This window comes from Rana temporaria, chromosome 4, assembly GCF_905171775.1.
Source record: "Rana temporaria chromosome 4, aRanTem1.1, whole genome shotgun sequence".
Lineage (NCBI taxonomy): Eukaryota > Metazoa > Chordata > Amphibia > Anura > Ranidae > Rana > Rana temporaria.
The window spans coordinates 41,174,603-41,192,349 of NC_053492.1; the positions used below are offsets into that span (position 1 = coordinate 41,174,603).

Consider the following 17,747-nt stretch of genomic DNA (forward strand, 5'->3'; position numbering starts at 1 on the left):
TTATACAGGCTGTACACTCACTACTTTACATTATAGCAACATGTCATATCTTCAGTGTTGTCACAAGAAAAGATATAATAAAATATTTACAAAAATGTGAGGGGTGTACTGACTTTTGTGAGATACTGTATGTATATTCATATCAACACAAACACCCATATTATATTATACAACTTTTTATGTATTTTACCGCAATTGAGGGACTCCCAACAAGTCTCATGTTCTCGCTGATAAGTCCAATGAGTCGAAGTAAGATGGGATGTTGGTAATCAAAACGGTGTCCAAAGATGATTGATATAATTATATTTCCAATGGCAAAATTAGTTTTTGAGGCCAAGTCTTCTGGTTTGCCTATTATGACAGAAAAACGAATTTAGATCACCAATGGAGTCATGATAGCTCTTGAAGTTTATTTTTGGCATCTCATTCCAAAACTGTGGGCATTTACTATATGAAATTCCCTTGACGTCTCGTACACACGCTCGGTTTTCTCGACAAGAATCAGCAAGAAAACTGCTGGCAGAGCTTTCTTGCCGAGTAAACCGAGCGTGTGTACGAGGCTTTGAGGTTTCTCATCAAGAAAACTGCCCAGAATCTAGACGAGAAAAATAGAGAACATGTTTCCTGCCGAGAAACCCGAGCGTGTGTATACTTACCTCTCCATGGAAACCCACGCATGCTCGAAATGACTTTGACGCATGTACGGTAGCTTCCAAGGTATAGGTAGGTTGTAGCAAGATGGCGGTGACGGCATGGAATGTGACAAGCGCATGCTCTTCATAGTCTATGACGTCACCGCGTTCATGTCATTCAAAAGAACGGCGCTTCTTTTGAATGGAGTGTCTGTACACTTGGCCGGCAAGAGATTCTTGCCAATAATCTCGTCAGGAAAAACAACGTTTTTTTCCTGACGAGATTCTGGACCGTGTGTACAGGGCTTGAAGTCTTGAAGTGTGTCTGTAGGACTTTGTTGCCGTTCAGTCAAATGACCATATGTGAAGCCAGATACTGATGTTGGATGTATTAAGGATGTGTCTCTTACATTCAGTTCCTATATCCTTGCCACTGCTTCCCCTACCACTATTACCAGCTGTCAAAATGACAGCTGGGAATGCTGGGCCAAATCTTCAAAGGAGATACGCAGGCGGAACTGCTGTTCAGCCTGCGTATCCCTGTGGCTATCTTTGGAAACGATCCTCAGAAGGATTTTTCCAAAGATAGTCAGAAGATCCGACATCTGTAATAGACTTACACTGTCGGATCTTAGGATGCAGTACCGCATCCGCCGCTGGGGGCATTTCAAGTCGAAATGCCGCTTTGCGTATGCAAATGAGTACTTAGGCAGATCCACAAGCTTTTTAGCTTTGTGTTTTCTGCGTAAGTTATGTTTTGCATGCGTAAAATTAGGGATGCTTTTACAAGGCCTAAACTGTTTAGACCTTGTAAAAACAAACCTTTTTTTCGATCGCCGCGTTTTTTTTAAAATTTCGAAAAAAAATTCCCGGCGCGTATTTTTTTTTTTACCCGACGCAACTTTATTGTCCCGTCGCGATCCACAAAGCCTGGCGTAAAGTACGTTCGCGCGATGCACGTCGGGAAAAATGACGTCACACGCATGCGCCGAACGTCCGGCGCGAGAGCGCGCCTCATTTGAATAGGAATCGCCCCCTCGATCAGATGACCGCCTTGCGACGGAGGCACTTAGGTTACACGGCGTGTAATTTCTAGGTAAGTGCTTTGTGGATCGGGCACTTAGGTAGAAATTTAACGCCTGTGTAACTTAACTGCTGAAAGTTAAGTTAGGCAGCTTTTTTGAGAATTTGGCCCGCTATGTATTACTTATTTGGGGCAGCTGTCAAAACACAGATGTATAAAATGACACTTCGAAATAGTCTGCAACTGTCATTGAGTAAATATAATGTATTTTGTCACTGTATTTACTATTTTAATCATATGTAGATTAGATGTGTAACCTTTGATGTACGTATGGCATTAATTTAAGAAACCTTACAAAAAATGAATTTAAGAAACCATAATTTTTTTTTTCCTATTTAACCCTTTATTAACCTGTAACTAACCCTAACCAGTCCCAAGTAACTCTTTCTTCCATTAGCTTGGTGATGATTTTTCAAATTTATTTTTTATTTTTAACATCAATATTTTTTGTTTTTCATTCATTTTGATTGTTTTTTTTTTTTTTTAGGAGCGCATAAAATAAATAATTTTTTTTTAAAAAATGTAAAAAAAAAACGTATTTCTTAAATTTCCAAAATACCTTGCCATAATTTGTACTAGGAAAAAAAGAGTAATCTTATGGCTCTTTCACACGGGCGGACCATATGTCCTCTTTTTCATCCATCCGTGTGCGGATGAAAAAGGGACATACATTGGTCCCTATGAGATTGCGGGTGTCAGCGTATGAACATCTGCTGACATCCAATCTCACTCGGTTACGCAATCCTCCGATTCTGCAGACGGAGGAAAACCCTATTTTTCCATCCGTCTGCAGATCGGATTGGATGAACACGAACAGACGGTCCGTGTTCATCTGATCCCCCATAAAGGAGAGCGGAGATCTGACAGGGAGGCCCCTGCACAGTGTCCCTGTCATCCGCGGGGATCAACGGAGCGATCCCCGCTGAGCAAGCGGAGGTTCACGGGCGGATCATCACGGATCTGTCCCGTGTGAAAGAGCCCCTAAACATGACAAAATATTGAATAAAATGTATACCCATTATTTATAGTAAAACCAGCCTCCAGGCTGGCAGGATATGCCCAGATCTGTAAGAGAGGATGGGGCCAGCAACTTTACTTTGATCCCAAAGAGTATGAAGTCAGATGACTGAAATTAAACAATTGTCCACATTTTTGTGTTCCAGTTAGTATGCTTAATTTTTAACCGTTTTCTTTTAAACAACTGCTCTACTTGTAGAGATTGTATGGCCCGGATTCACAGTCAGCGGCGCACATTTATGCCGGAGTAGCGTATCTCCTGTACACTACGCCGACGCAGCGCAGAGAGGCAAGTATGGAATTCAGAAAGGACTTGCTCCCAAAACTGCGCTGGGTTTCCTAGGCGTAAGCTGGCGTAGATGGAAGTGGGCGTGAGCCATGCAAATGAGGCGTGACCCATGCAAATGATGCGCCGAGCGCCAGACAGATACGTATAACGTCACAAAATATTCCAACTGCACACCTTCCAGGAAAATGGCCAATAAGTAAAAGGGTGCTGAAACGATCACCAGCTGGGAACCGGAAAGCAAATCATGGACGCATCCCAGTGCGCATGCTCAGAATCACGTCGGAACTACTCCCTAAGATACGTCGGATCACTGCCTACGGCGTGAACGTAACCTACGCCTAGTCATATTCACGTCCAACATAAGCTACGTAAAATACGCCGGCTTGTGTTCCCTTTGCATGGATGCTGCTGAGTTACACCTCCTTTATGGGGCATAACCTTACGCCGGACGTATGAATTTACGCGCACTGCGCCGGGCGGACGTACCTTCGTGAATCGCCGTATCTCCCTCATTTGCATATTGGAATAGAAAATCAATGGGAGCTCCACATGCGTCCAGCGTAAATATGCGCCCACTCTACGCCGGCGTAAGCAAGTTACGTCGGTGGGATGAAGCCTGTTTTAGGCATATCTTAGTTTGTGAGTCCGGCGCATAGATACGACGGCACATATTTGCACTTACGCGGCGTATCTGGAGATACATTGGCGCAAGTGCTTTGTGAATCCGGGCCATTGTCTTTTATAACATTATTTATTTTGAATAATTGCAGCCTTGGAATAATAAATGTAAAAATTGAATGCCTACAGGCTCCAGTGATAGAAACCCAGCCCTAAATTTCAACCTTCTAATAATTCCAGTTCCTTAGTAAAAAATCCACACTCTTCAACAATCCGATCTTCTATGGTTTTCTTTCCCATGCCAAAGTCCCGTAATTTTCTGAGAGTGAACCTTCTCATTATTCTCCAGTTCTCACCATGGCTGAATGGGACACCTGTGAAAGAATAAAGAATTCATCAGCTCTACATATCTGATTTGCACCATGCGCAGATATGAAAACAGTGGGGGAGATTTATTAAAACTGGCACACACAGAATCTGGTACGGCTGTGCACAGTAACAATCAGATTCTAGGTTCTATTGGCAAAGCTGAATTGAATAAGCTGAAGTTAGAAGTTGATTGGGATCACTCGGTATAGCCTACTCTTGTGCAGTATTTATGAAAAGAGAGGGCCTATTTTAATGTGCATAAGTCACAGGGTGACACTGTGAATGCACCTATTGGAGATGTTCCACCGCCCCGATATTACAGAAATTTGAGCGAGAACTATTGGATTGGGCTTTAAGGGCACACAGTACAATTTGTATTGAAAAACTAAAATATTTATTAATATGGAATATCATAAAATCAGTCAGACAGAAAATCAATTTTGGGAATTGAGTCAGTGGCTGGTACTACAAGGGTTATAACAACAGTTATACAGTCTCAATATACATAACCTTAGTTTAGAAAGCACAGTTGAAGATACAATCTTGGATAGTATAACCCAGGTAGTGATCCGGAGGTTTAATGGAGGACCTGCTCTACATGTTACGCGCTTCGCGCTTCCTCAGGAGCAGAAAGATATTGTATCTAATAAAACATATATACAAGAAACAGATTAAGTTTACAAGTATACATATATGGAAATAGTATATAAATTATACATCTACAGAAAAATAACATATGTTTGACAAAGTATACAAAAAAGCAATAATGCATGAAATAATAAAATGAAAATAAAAATAAAAATAAGTATTTATCAATGCAGACACGGCCTATATGTAAGTTCTACATACCTCCTATACACATCTGCTACTACCATTTCTTTTTCTTTTTACCTCCATTCTTTCCCCTTCTTTCCTTTTCCCCCCCCCCCCCCCCCCCCCCCCCCTTCTCATCCCATCCCCTTGCTATGTCCTTCCCTATTTCTCTCTTCACACTCTCTCCCTAGTGGGTAATTGGTGACACGTTGTCCTCTTGCTGTGCCACATCTGCATTGATAAATACATATTTTTATTTTTATTTTCATTTTATTATTTCATGCATTATTGCTTTTTTGTATACTTTGTCAAACATATGTTATTTTTCTGTAGATGTATAATGTATATACTATTTCCATATATGTATACTTGTAAACTTAATCATGTAGAGCAAGTCCTCCATTAAACCTCCGGATCACTACCTGGGTTATACTATCCAAGATTGTATCTTCAACTGTGCTTTCTAAACTAAGCTTATGTATATTGAGACTGTATAACTGTTGCTATAACCCTTGTAGTACCAGCCACTGACTCAATTCCCAAAATTGATTTTCTGTCTGACTGATTTTATGATATTCCATATTAATAAATATTTTAGTTTTTCAATACAAATTGTACTGTGTGCCCTTAAAGCCCAATCCAATAGTTCTCGCTCAAATTTCTACTCTTGTGCAGTTGTGGCAGGAAGTAGAAGGGTGGCAAGTTTTGCTTATGTTTGAAGTCACACATGAGCTGAAGAATCAGTGAGGCTCCTAGAGACATGGAGCAGTCTATGGCTGGATAATGAGGTATTGGTGATGGCTATGAACCAGACTGTCTTTCATTGACCTTGACCTTCTGAAGGTTGTTATCACAGGGTAGATTTTAAGATGTTTTGATACAGTTTCATCTGCCAATAGAAGGGAATTTGGAATGTCTGAGGATAGGTCAACAGAGATACCAGGTGACTCACGGTAGAGGCAGGAGTTAACGGCCATATCAGATATATAACTATAGAAGATAGAGGAGAGGAAAGGGAGAAAACAGTACTTGAGGCTGGAACACATAATCACCTATCTATGCGAATTGCTACTAGACTAAAGGTGAGAGTTCTAGGAGACTAGTCTATGGATTTTTTATCTGATTCACTACCCCCACTGTGGCAGACCCCCAAGGGAACACCTTCAAGGGTATTGGCTCATTCAGATAGCCATCCAACATATAGGACTATTCCCTCACAGTATATAACTTTTCATATACAACTAGTCAACTTTCTAGGATTATCCCTGATCCACCGTTCAAATGATGTTTTTTTTGCATGTTTATTTAATTTGATGGTTATTCATCCATTTCCCTATTATTTGTTCACTTGTTCACATTTCATTAGAGTGGGGTTTATAGTGTTGTTTTCTTTATATATGTGTAGCGCCTGGTTACTTCCCAGTAGGGATGAACTCACGTCCCAGTAGGGACGAACTCACGTTCGACTCATACAGCGAATGTTCGATCGTATGTCGAATTACGAACGTTTTGGGCCGTCCGCGCCAAATTCGAGTGGCGTTTCACGGGCCATAATTCACTGCGGCATCGCAGTGCTGGCTGATGATTGGCCAAGAATGCACTATGACCCGCATGCTTGGCCAATCATAGCTTGCAAAAAACGGAGAGCCATAATTGGCCAAAGCCAGGGTGCCCCAGAGCACCCAACGCCCTCATGTTGAGGGCATGCGGCCTGGTACGGCTCAGGAGGGGGTCGCTCGCTCGTCCCCACTCTTTTCCTGACCGGCCAGGCGGCGTGCTTGGATACGGGTCTGGTATGGATTGTGGGGGGACCCCCACGCCGTTTTTTCAGCGTAGGGGGTTCTCCTTACAATCCATAACAGACCTAAGGGCCTGGTATGCCCCTGGGGGGGAACTCATGCCGTTTTTTTATTTAAAATTTGGCGTGGAGTTCCCCCTCATGATTCATACCAAACGCCGAGGCTAGAATTGGCGGGAATCCAAGTCGGATCCCCGTCGCTTCTATGACAGCTTTTTCCCCATCACGGCGAGCCGGCTCGGCGCTGGCTCCCGCGACGGGGCTTGTAGGTGGTAAATCTTGCCGAGAAAGAGAGCGAGATTGACACAATATCGCAGTCACCTACAGTATATATATTTATACACTGTATAGTTTAGCTAGATCCGCTCTTCCTAATTTACTGACAGGCAGGCAGGTGATTGTGCTAGCTGCAGTATTGTCATGTGGTGTACTGTCTGTGTCCTCTGCAGTGTGCACCTAAAGCTACGTGGTGTGTGTACTGCCTGTGTCCTCTGCAGTGTGCACCTAAAGCTACGTGGTGTGTGTACTGCCTGTGTCCTCTGCAGTGTGCACCTAAAGCTACGTGGTGTGTGTACTGCCTGTGTCCTCTGCAGTGTGCACCTAAAGCTACGTGGTGTGTGTACTGTCCGTGTCCTCTGCACATTGTGCACCTAACGTAAAGCTGGTGTTTCTAATATATATTCCTAGAGTCAGGGATCTGCTCATATTAATACTACAGGTAGAGGATATTGCTGCAAGTACTTTCACGTGGTGTACTGTCTGTGTCCTCTGCAGTGTGCACCTAAAGCTACATGGTGTGTGTACTGTCTGTGTACTCTGCAGTGTGCACCTAAAGCTACATGGTGTGTGTACTGCCTGTGTCCTCTGCAGTGTGCACCTAAAGCTACGTGAGTGTGTACTGTCTGTGTCCTCTGCACATTGTGCACCTAACGTAAAGCTGGTGTTTCTCATATTCACTCCTAGAGTCAGGGATCTGCTCATATTAATACTACAGGCAGAAGATATTGCTGCAAGTACTTTCACGTAGTGTACTGTCTGTGTGCTCTGCAGTGTGCACCTAAAGATACGTCGTGTGTATACTGTCCGTGTCCTCTGCAGTGTACACCTAAAGCTACGTGGTGTGTGTGCCTGCCAAAGAGAGAAAAGACAAGTTTTATCTTGCAATCCAAATTAGAGTATTATCTGAGAGCCAATGTTCACAGTTATATAAAATGTAAATAGCTTGGTTAGGCTACAATATAATAGGAAGAGATTTTTTTTCAGAGACAGTATTCAGAAATATCATATAGTGACTGAACAATGTGTAAGCAGTTTGATATGGCTGCAATGTAAGATGGAGGCAAGGCAGGTTTTATCTTAAAAGTGAATTATTTCATAAGAGAATAGCTACATATAATGTGTAGTGACTTGACAGCATGTAGCAAGCTTAGTTAGGCTGCAATAATAGAGAAAGAGACAAGGCAGGCCTATCTCAAATTAACCATTAGAGTGTATTATTTCAAAAACTATAGCCACAGATATTGTACAACGACTGGATGGTAAGGTAACAGCTTGGCAGGTTTTAACTTGCCACACTGTCAGGAGCATCTAGTGCTTCTGCTCCTTATTCCAGCATCTGGGGTTTTAGCTATGTCACTCTCCTTGTCTTTCACTCCACCTGCAAGGTGATGTAAGTGATCTCTGGGTGAAAACCAAACCTGTCATATGCCAGCCAAACCCTCACTCGCATACTTGTGATAAAGCGTGATACCTGTGTAATTCCTGATCAAGCCCCCATCTGTTGCTCTGCTAGATTGGATTTCCCTGTGTATGGACCAGATTTTGGACTATTCCCTGAACTCAACCTGCCTTTTACCTGGACTGTCATAGAACCACGCTGCCTGTCTGCCAATCACAAGTACCTGTTTGCTTTGCTCAGTTTGCGCCTGCCCTTGCGTGGCAGCCAGGCACTATAGCATTGTGTATAAGACCCAGGGGAAACCAAGTAACAGTAGGCCTGCTTGCCTTATGGGAAAGGGGGCTGCTATAGGTGAAGTACACAGTAGCCAGCTATAGTGTCTGACCACCTGCGTTGGGGTAGACGTAACACACACAGTACAGTGGCTGAACTGTATGTAAGCAGCTTAATAAGGCTGCAATATAAAAGGGAATAATGGGGGAGGTTTTATACTGAAACAAACCTTTAGCGTGTTTTATAAAAGGGACAATAACCAACTGTACAAAATACAATTATTGTACAGTGGCCGGAGAGTGAGAAGCTTCTTTACTCTTCAGTATAGTGAGGAAAGGCAAGGCACATTTTATCATGAAATAAACAATACAGTGTATTGTTTCAGAGACAATAGCAACAAAAAATGCACAGTAGATGGACAGGAAGGAGGAAGAAGAGGAAAGCTTTGTCAGCCACTCAACTACTGCCTGCTGGGTCTGTGTATAGCAATGGTCACTTTTAGGTCCAAAAGACAGATATGGCCTGCCTTTAGATGGTGCAGCCCTTTGTCCTGAAAAACCTGTTTAGGCAGCTATTGCTATAGCAGGAATACAGTGCCCTATGGCTAAAGGGGGTGTATGTGGTGCTGTGCTAAAAACCTCAATAAACCAATTAAAATGCCGAAAGGGCACCCAACAGATAAACAGCTAAACAGTAACTACATTTGCTGCTGACGCATAAAAAAAGGTTGTCCTAAAAAGAACTGTGGCACTCCGAACTTAAAACTAAGGAAGGGGGGTAAACAAGAATATGTAGCCCACCACACTGCAATTCCCAAAAATGTAGTACAATATATACCAGTATACCAACTAACTCTCCCTATACACAAACTGTCTGCTCCCCCTAAACTACTTCAACACACACTCACAGATGGCTGGAATTGCATTATTGGTTGCAATGATGGCAAAATCCGGCTTTAGTTTGCTGGATCAGCAAATCGCGAAGAGCTTGGGTTTGTCTCAGACTCACATTTGACCAAAAAACTGAATTTTATCCCTATTTTTAATCAATGTACTATTTTCAAATGTTTTCTCTGGAACTGTTGCAGCTTCGTTCTCTGTGTTAATATCATTTATAGTCTTTAGTATTGAAAAGTACTAAATAGTCTTGGTTCTACATATCAATTTAAACTTGTTGTCCCTAAAATGTAATTGTTGCACACAAAATTATAGAAATTATGAGTGTACTATAAACATACCAAACCCTTTGTTCATGTCCTCAAACATCGGTATGTGGGGCCTTTCCGCAAATTCGTCAGCATAGTCAACAAGTGCATTCTTGACGGTCTCGTAGCCAGATAATACCACCATTTTCACACCACCCATCTGGATACTGAACACAGATCCATATTGTTTTGAGAGCTGACAAGACAAAATAATGTCATATGTACTGTATGTAATTTGCAGCAATTTGATACCAAATAGGGAAGAATGGAGTGATTTTGGTGATATTGATTTAAAAAAAATAGCAAGTCAAAAAACTAAATTTTTGCTCATTCAGCTTATAGGCACTCATGAGAAGGCATTGCAGGGCATCGATGAGGTGGCACTGATGAGGAGGGACTAATATGCAGCATAGATGAGCACTGATGGGCACTGACGAGCAGCACTGATGAGCAGGCACTGATGATCACTGAAAGGCAGTACTGATTGGCATCACTGGTGGGCACTCATAGGCAGCACTAATGGGCAATGACTGGCATCACTGATGGGCACATACTGGCATCACTGATGGCCACTGTTGAGGCTGCACAAATAATCGGTGCCCTACTGTACATATCTGTGCATGTCTCTCCTGTGAGCAAATGCCACTGATCAGCTCTCCTCACACTCTGTCAGTGTGAGGAAAGGAGAGCCAATAACTGGCATTTCCTTGTCTACATTTTATCAGCTGTGGTTTGACACAGCCAATTACATGGGTAAAGGGCCACACAATCGGCTCTTTACTGAGATCGGGGATGCGCCATGTCCCAGTGACACAGCATGCTACCGATCGCCATGCTGCACGCTCCCGTGGGCATGCAAGCACCGTGAGAGTGGGACAACGTTATATGAACAATAGATTCACCCAGTTGCTGTCATTTATCTATAAGGCGGGCGGGAGGTGGTTAAAGTGATAAAATGTGCATGCATTGCAGAGATGTATCACATATGTGGTTTTTTTTTTGCTTTGAAATATGCCATAACCACTTGCCGACCAGCCACCGCAGTTTTACTGTGGCAGCATGGCACGGCTGGGCAAAACAACGTTATGTTACATCACTTTGCCCTGTGGCTAGTACTGGTGCACGCGCTGCCATTAGTAGCCACAGGGAACTCGCCCCCGGACCCGATGCGAGTGCCCGGTGGGCGCAATGAGCGCCGGGCACCTGCAATCACTCGTGACACAGCGAGAACCGGGATCTGTGTGTGTAAACTGATGGCCACTGTTGGGGCTGCACTAATAATCAGTGCCCTAAATATCTGCGCATGTCTCTCCTGTGAGGAAATGCCGCTGGTCAGCTCTCCTCCCCTCACACTGACGGTACCTGCCGATCGTTCGTGACACAAGCAGAACGACGATCTGCCTATGTAAACAAGACAGATTGCCATTCTGTCAGTAGAGAAGGTATGGATCAATGCCTTCCCCTAGTACAAGCACCTCCCCCACAGTAACCAAGCACTGGCTAGGCACACAGTAAACCCTTTGATTGCCCTTATGTTAACCCCTTCCCATACAGTTTGAGACCCCTGGTTTAAAGGGAACATGTCATCTGCCATTGCTGAACTGTCCTATAAAAATTGCTGTTTGCTTGGCTGTGATGCGAAAAAAATGGCTGCAGTATTCTGAGTCACGGGTCAGAAACAAAAAAACAAAAACAAAACAGATTAGCTTTAAACTGATTCAAACGTTTTAAATCAAAGGTTGATTTTAGAAGTACCGTACTGAAGCCAAAAACCTTTTTTTACAAAGGTCAGCAATGCCATCTGTCATTTGTATCTTTTTAGGTTTCCTCGAAGACTGCATTTACTGATTGTAAATCTTTACTAAACACAGAAATAAGTCAGAGCTGAACAGCTAAATAAATACCGATAGTTACCTTCATAAAAGTTTCATTTGGCCTTCCGAGATTAATCATATGCAGATTTCCGATCACCGGCAGAGCTCTGGGTCCCGGAGGGAATTTCCTGGACAAAGCATCTGAGGTCCGCCATCCCCATTCTTTTATAATGTATAGGATAGCCAAAAATAATAATCCGTATATAGTGAATAAGTAAGTAAGAGTAAACTCCATGGCTATAGTTCTGAAGATGTAAAGGTGACACAAGGTGTTCCGTGTCCTGTATTGTCTGAAATGGGAGGAGTACTACACTGTCACTTTTGTAATAGTTTTCTGTTCCAGAAATGAGTAACCTAGATAACTAAAACCATAAGTTGCTTCCAAAAGACTTGGTGTTCTTCTACAGGCAGGACTTTATACAAATTGGGAAAACATAATGTACAATGGTCAAAAACATTAAAGAAACACTTTAAAAACACATCAGATCTCAATGGGGAAAAATATCATGCTGGATTATTCTATATTAATATGGACTGGGTAATGTGTTAGGAATAAAAGGATGCCACATTGTTTGATGGAAATGAGAATCAACCTACAGAGGGCAGAATTCAAAGACACCCTGAAAATCAAAGTAAAACAAATTATGCAGTAGGCTAGTTCATTTTGCTGAAATGCAGCAACTCAAAATGGTCCTCAGTAGTTTGTATGGCCCCCAAGTGCTTGTATGCATGCCTGACAACATCAGGGCATGCTCCTAATAAGACGACGGATGGTGTCATGGAGTATTTCCTCCCAGTTTTGGACCAGAGCATCACTGAGTGACTGAACAGACTGAGGTGCAACCTGCCAGCGTCGGATGGACCGAAACATAATGTCCCAGAGGTGTTCTATAGGATTTGGGTCAGGTGAGCGTGGGGGCCATTCAATGGTATCAATTTCTTCATCCTTCATCCTCCAGGAACTGGGTGCTTACTCTCACTACATGAGGCCAGGCATTGTCATGCAACAGGAGAAACCCAGAACCCACGGCAACAGCGTAGGGTCTAACAATGGGTCCAAGGATATCATGATATGCCTAATGGCAGTCACAGGGCCATTGTGCAGTCTGTAGAGGTCTGTGGGTCCCTTCATGGATATGCCTCCCCAGATCATCACTGACCCACCACCAAACCGGTCATGCTGAACGATGTTACAGGTAGCATAACATTCTCCAAAGTTTCTCCAGACCCTTTGACCTCTCATCTGTAAAAAGCACAGAGTGCCAGTGGCAGACCTGCCAATTCTGTTGTTTAATGGAAAATGATAATCAAGCTCCACAGTGTCCGTGTCAGGGAGGTCTAACACAGGCATCCAACACCAGTTTAAACAGATCAGTGGGCTGCACTTAAGGAAACAGGCACAAAAGTAGGTGAGAAATATATATTTATTAAAGATAAAGGCACACGTGCAAACCAAACAGCAAACCAAAAACAAGCAAAGCATGCAAGAAAACACAGCAACCCTCAAAACAACTAATCTAACTAGAAGCAGTCATTTTGTACTTTTAATAAAGTACTTTCTCTTTTACAATGTATTCCTTTATTTATTCCTTAATTTATTCAAACTTTATTTATCATGTATATGTTAAAAGATGTTTAACATTTTAGGCCCCTTTCACGCAGGCATTCCGTTTTCTCCACCCGTTCAGTCACGTTTTATTTTGTTAGAAAATTAGATGAAAAATGGATCCGGAATTACGTTTTTTTATGTACATATGTTTTTTACATCCATTTTCTAATGAATTTCAAATTTTTTGAACGATTAGAATTTGAATCGATAGAAAATTGATAGACCGATCCAAACTCCATTTGAAGAATAGCTGGTTGCTAAGGAGCGGGTCAGCAAACCAGCCACCGTGTCCTTAACAACTGATGAGTCATCAGTTGTCAGCGGGGTTGCATGCTTGCAGCTGAATATATTAAAAAAAACATTGCAAAATAATAAAAAATACATTAAAAAAACAATGTGGGGATCCCCCCCAAAATCCATACCAGACCCTTATCCAAGCATACAGCCTGGCAGGCCATGAAAGGGGGCAGAGAAAGCACCTCCCTCTCCTGAACCATAACAGACCACATGCCCTCAATGTGTGGGGGGGGGGGGTTCTGGGGAAGGAGGGGGGATGGGAACAATGGCCTCTTCCCCACAATGCTGGCCAGTGGATGTGGGGGTCTGCGGTGTGGCTTATCAAAATTTAGAAGGCCCCTTTAACAAGGGTGCCCCTAGATCCTGGGTCCCCTCTCTCAGGTGAATGAGCATGGGGTACATAGGACCAGGGCCGCCATCAGGGGGGTACAGGCATTACACCTGTCAGGGACCTGACCGCAGGAGGAGGAAAAGGTGAGATTTTCGACAGCACCCCTGCAGCAGGAGGCGGGAGAGGTGAGATCAGATAGATACAAGACACTTATTTGTTGGCTTGTTTAGCAGCACCCCCCCCCCCCCGTTCTCAGACCACGGCAGGAGGAGGGAGAGCATAGATAACAGTCACTAACATTTTTGGCAGCACCCAGGGGGCCCATGCATGAAGCTGTGTAAGGGGCCCCAAAATTACTGATGGCGACCCCTATTCATTTACCAGAAAAAAAAGTATAGTGTAAAAAAAGACAGTAGGCAGTCCTTTATTAAAAAAAATGTGCCCTGGTGTAGATCTATTATCAATCATGATGCCTGCCGCTACTGCCGATACACAAAAAAAAAAAAAAAAGTTTTGCACTCGACGAAGGTTCCCGCAAACTGACAGCACTGTCTGACAGTTCTAAAATAACTAAGGAGCGGGGCCACCTGATGACATCCCCGGATGACCCCACCCCCTTATGACATCCTCGACCCAGTATGCCCCAATTGTATTTTCACTAACCTTTTTTTAAAAGCAGACCTTCCATTAAAATGGAAGATCAGCTCTATCGAAAGACCCCCACCCTCAAAGTCAAATCACCTTTAAAAAAAAAGAATAAAAAGACTTACCTTATGCCGCGTACACACGATCATTTTTCAGCATGAAAAAAAAATGTTGTTTTTCAGCATGTCCAAAAAACAAAATGTTCCCAACTTCATCATTAAAACGACGTTACCATCGTTTTTAAAAAATGATCTAGCAAAGCGCGGTGACGTGCAACACGTACGACGGCACTATAAAAGGGAAGTTCCATTCGCCTTTGGGCTGCTTTAGCTGATTCCGTGTTAGTAAAAGACAATTCACGCTTTTCTGTCTGTTACAGCGTGATGAATGTGCTTACTCCATTATGAACGGTAGTTTTACCAGAACGAGCGCTCCCGTCTCATAACTTGCTTCTGAGCACGCGCAGGTTTTTAACGTCGTTTTAGCCCACACACGATCATTTTTTACAACCCGAAAAACGACATTGTTTAAAACGACGTTATACAATGCAGCATGTTCGAAAAAAAAATTTGTAATTTTTCAGAACCTGAAAAATGATGTGTAGCCCACACACGGTCATTTTAAATTACGTTTTTGAAAAACAACTTTTTTTTCATGCCGACAAATGATCGTGTGTACATGGCATTAGCCTTACTTCCAATGCTTCTGGCTCAGGTGATATCATTTTTATTGGAAGTTCACTGTAAATGGTGACAACAGTGGAATATGTCTGGGCAACATGCATAAGCACAGAAACGTATAGTTTCCTGTTGAAGAGCATTTGACAATGTGATTTACAGACAGGAGAGTGTGGGAGACAGGGGCAGAGTGATGTTACCTCATAACACAAAGGGCCCAAAGAACATTTAAATCAGTATCACCAGCTATTATTGTAATCTAGGGATTTAAATATAAATAGGTTTCCCAAGTGAAATTATCAACAGATTGATATCTAACTTTCAGCTTGAAGATCTTGGCTCTCTTCTGTGTAAGGTGACCCTTAGGGCACATTAGTAAGGGAGGAGCAGTAATGTATAGCACTAAGAAACAGTGAAAATAAATCTTCAGTAGGACCGTGGCACACAACAGATCTTCGGAGATAATGGCGCAATTGTAAGACCAACTGCAGGTTTGACATGGAAGTTGGTTACACCGGGGGCAGCATGAAATGTGAACTTCTGCATGAGGCTGGTGAAGAAGAGGAACAGCTCCATTTTTGCCAGTGTTTCTCCAGGGCAAGACCTTCGACCTAAGGAAAAAGGAGAAGAATGATTGTCAAACTTTACAAACGCGTCTTTAGAGACCTCAAAATAAACTACAATGTATATTCACTGAGTTTTATTATAGTGTCTACTTTTAATGTGAATTTTTAATTTTAAATACTTGATTTACCATCTTACACCAACTATGGAATTATATATGTAACACCTTCTCAGACAGGTTGTTAGGCTGGTTAGGTAAATTTCGTTTTTGATTCCTCAGAAATCAGTGGAGCAGCTTGTGATTGCTTTGGGCTGCCCTGGGCTCCACTGGTCGTAGGTTTGATTGTCCCTCCCCTCCCTGCCTTCTATAAGATTTTATAATGTAGTGGGTTGAAAAGGCAAATCAGTAACCTGAATATTTATGTTGTTTCAGCCAATCCCTGGAAGAGGGTGCCCAGAAGGTGGCAGGGGACATGCATAAATACTCTGGGCTCTGGAGCTGCCCTGTTTTTGTCCAGAAGTTTGCAGCCTCAAGGGCTGCTGCCCTTCTAGTCAGCCTAGATAAAGTTCTACTTATGCTTATCAAGGTCCCAGCTATGCTGAAGTTGGGGAGCCTATTTGCTGAAAGTCTCTGGAGTTAATTAGGAGATTTCAATGAAGATCTGGAGTGTTCACTAGAGAAATGTCTTATATTGGAAGGCAATATCCATGTATCCAGCAACATTGTGAGTACAGACCTAAGTACAGGATCCTGGTGACTGCTAACCCTTGTGTATCAGTACTAGCATTTGCCTGGCTTGGGATATTTCTGATGGTGTCTCAGTGCTGTCCATTTTCTGGCCCATTACTAAAGAGACTGTCCTAAGGAGTAGTGACAGGCTGAAGAGTGTCCTCTTGTAACTGTTCAGAGTTAATGGAGCATTCCACAGCTGCCTATGCCCTATCCAAGTTTGCTCAGCATTAAATATAAAAACAAGGCAACCCCTGTTCATTGAGCCACAAGAGTGGCTGTTGCTATATGCCTGGCTTCTGTTGCACTAATCTGGGAAAGGAACCTGTGGTAAATCAGCAGCCCTTCTGGGGGTGAGAGCTACATATACATATGGAACCATAGAATAATGATGGCAGAATAGGGCCAGGTGGTTCATTGAGTCTTTCTTTTAATCTTTTTTTTACACAGTGCATTGTTTTGCTGATCGGGGCCATACATTATCAAGAATCATCACAAATTTGCAGTGCAGATCACAGGTGTTTGCAATACAAATCAATGACAGGCTGAGAGGTGCGATGGCTGTTTGTGGCTGTTTACATGCAATAACACAATAACACATTAACCACTTAAGCCCCGGACCAAAATGCTGCCTAAAGACCCAAGGTGTTTTTACAGTTCGGGACTGCATCGCTTTAACAGACAATTGCGCGGTCATGCGACGTGGCCCCCAAACAAAATTGGCGCCCTTTTTCCCCCCACAAATAGAGCTGTCTTTTGGTGGTATTTGATCACCTCTGCGGTTTTTATTTTTTGCGCTATAAACAAAAATAAAGCGACAATTTTGAAAAAAATTCAATATTTTTTACTTTTTGTTATAATAAATATCCCCCAAAAACATATATAAAAACATTTTTTTCCCTCAGTTTAGGCCAATACGTATTCTTCAACCTATTTTTAGTAAAAAAAATCGCAATAAGCGTTTATCGATTGGTTTGCGCAAAATTTATAGCGTTTACAAAATAGGGGATAGTTTTATTGCATTTTTATTAATTTTTTTTTTTACTACTAATGGCGGCGATCAGCGTTTTTTTTCGTGACTGCGACATTATGGCGGACACTTCGGACAATTTTGACACATTTTTGGGACCATTGTCATTTTCACAGCAAAAAATGCATTTAAATTGCATTTTTTATTGTGAAAATGACAGTTGCAGTTTGGGAGTTAACCACAGGGGGCGCTGTAGGAGTTAGGGTGCATCTAGT

The 17,747-nt window shown here is 42.5% G+C and overlaps 2 protein-coding genes across 2 annotated transcripts in view; both read right to left on the bottom strand.

The window, feature by feature from the left end:
- The window catches only part of LOC120936169 (cytochrome P450 2K6-like), a 31,281-nt gene extending 19,326 nt beyond the window's left edge, over positions 1-11,955 (bottom strand). Inside the window, exons 1-4 of the mRNA XM_040348323.1 lie at positions 11,690-11,955; positions 9,809-9,971; positions 3,865-4,014; positions 191-351 (exon numbers count right to left, since the gene is read on the bottom strand). Coding sequence (XP_040204257.1) covers positions 191-351; positions 3,865-4,014; positions 9,809-9,971; positions 11,690-11,884 — 669 coding nt within the window. The 5' untranslated portion in view covers positions 11,885-11,955. The remainder of the gene's footprint in view (positions 1-190; positions 352-3,864; positions 4,015-9,808; positions 9,972-11,689) is intronic.
- A 3,238-nt stretch (positions 11,956-15,193) lies between these two features.
- The window catches only part of LOC120936170 (cytochrome P450 2K6-like), a 63,962-nt gene continuing 61,408 nt past the window's right edge, over positions 15,194-17,747 (bottom strand). The window contains exon 9 of the mRNA XM_040348324.1: positions 15,194-15,819. Within this exon, the coding sequence (XP_040204258.1) occupies positions 15,635-15,819 (185 nt within the window). The 3' untranslated portion in view covers positions 15,194-15,634. The remainder of the gene's footprint in view (positions 15,820-17,747) is intronic.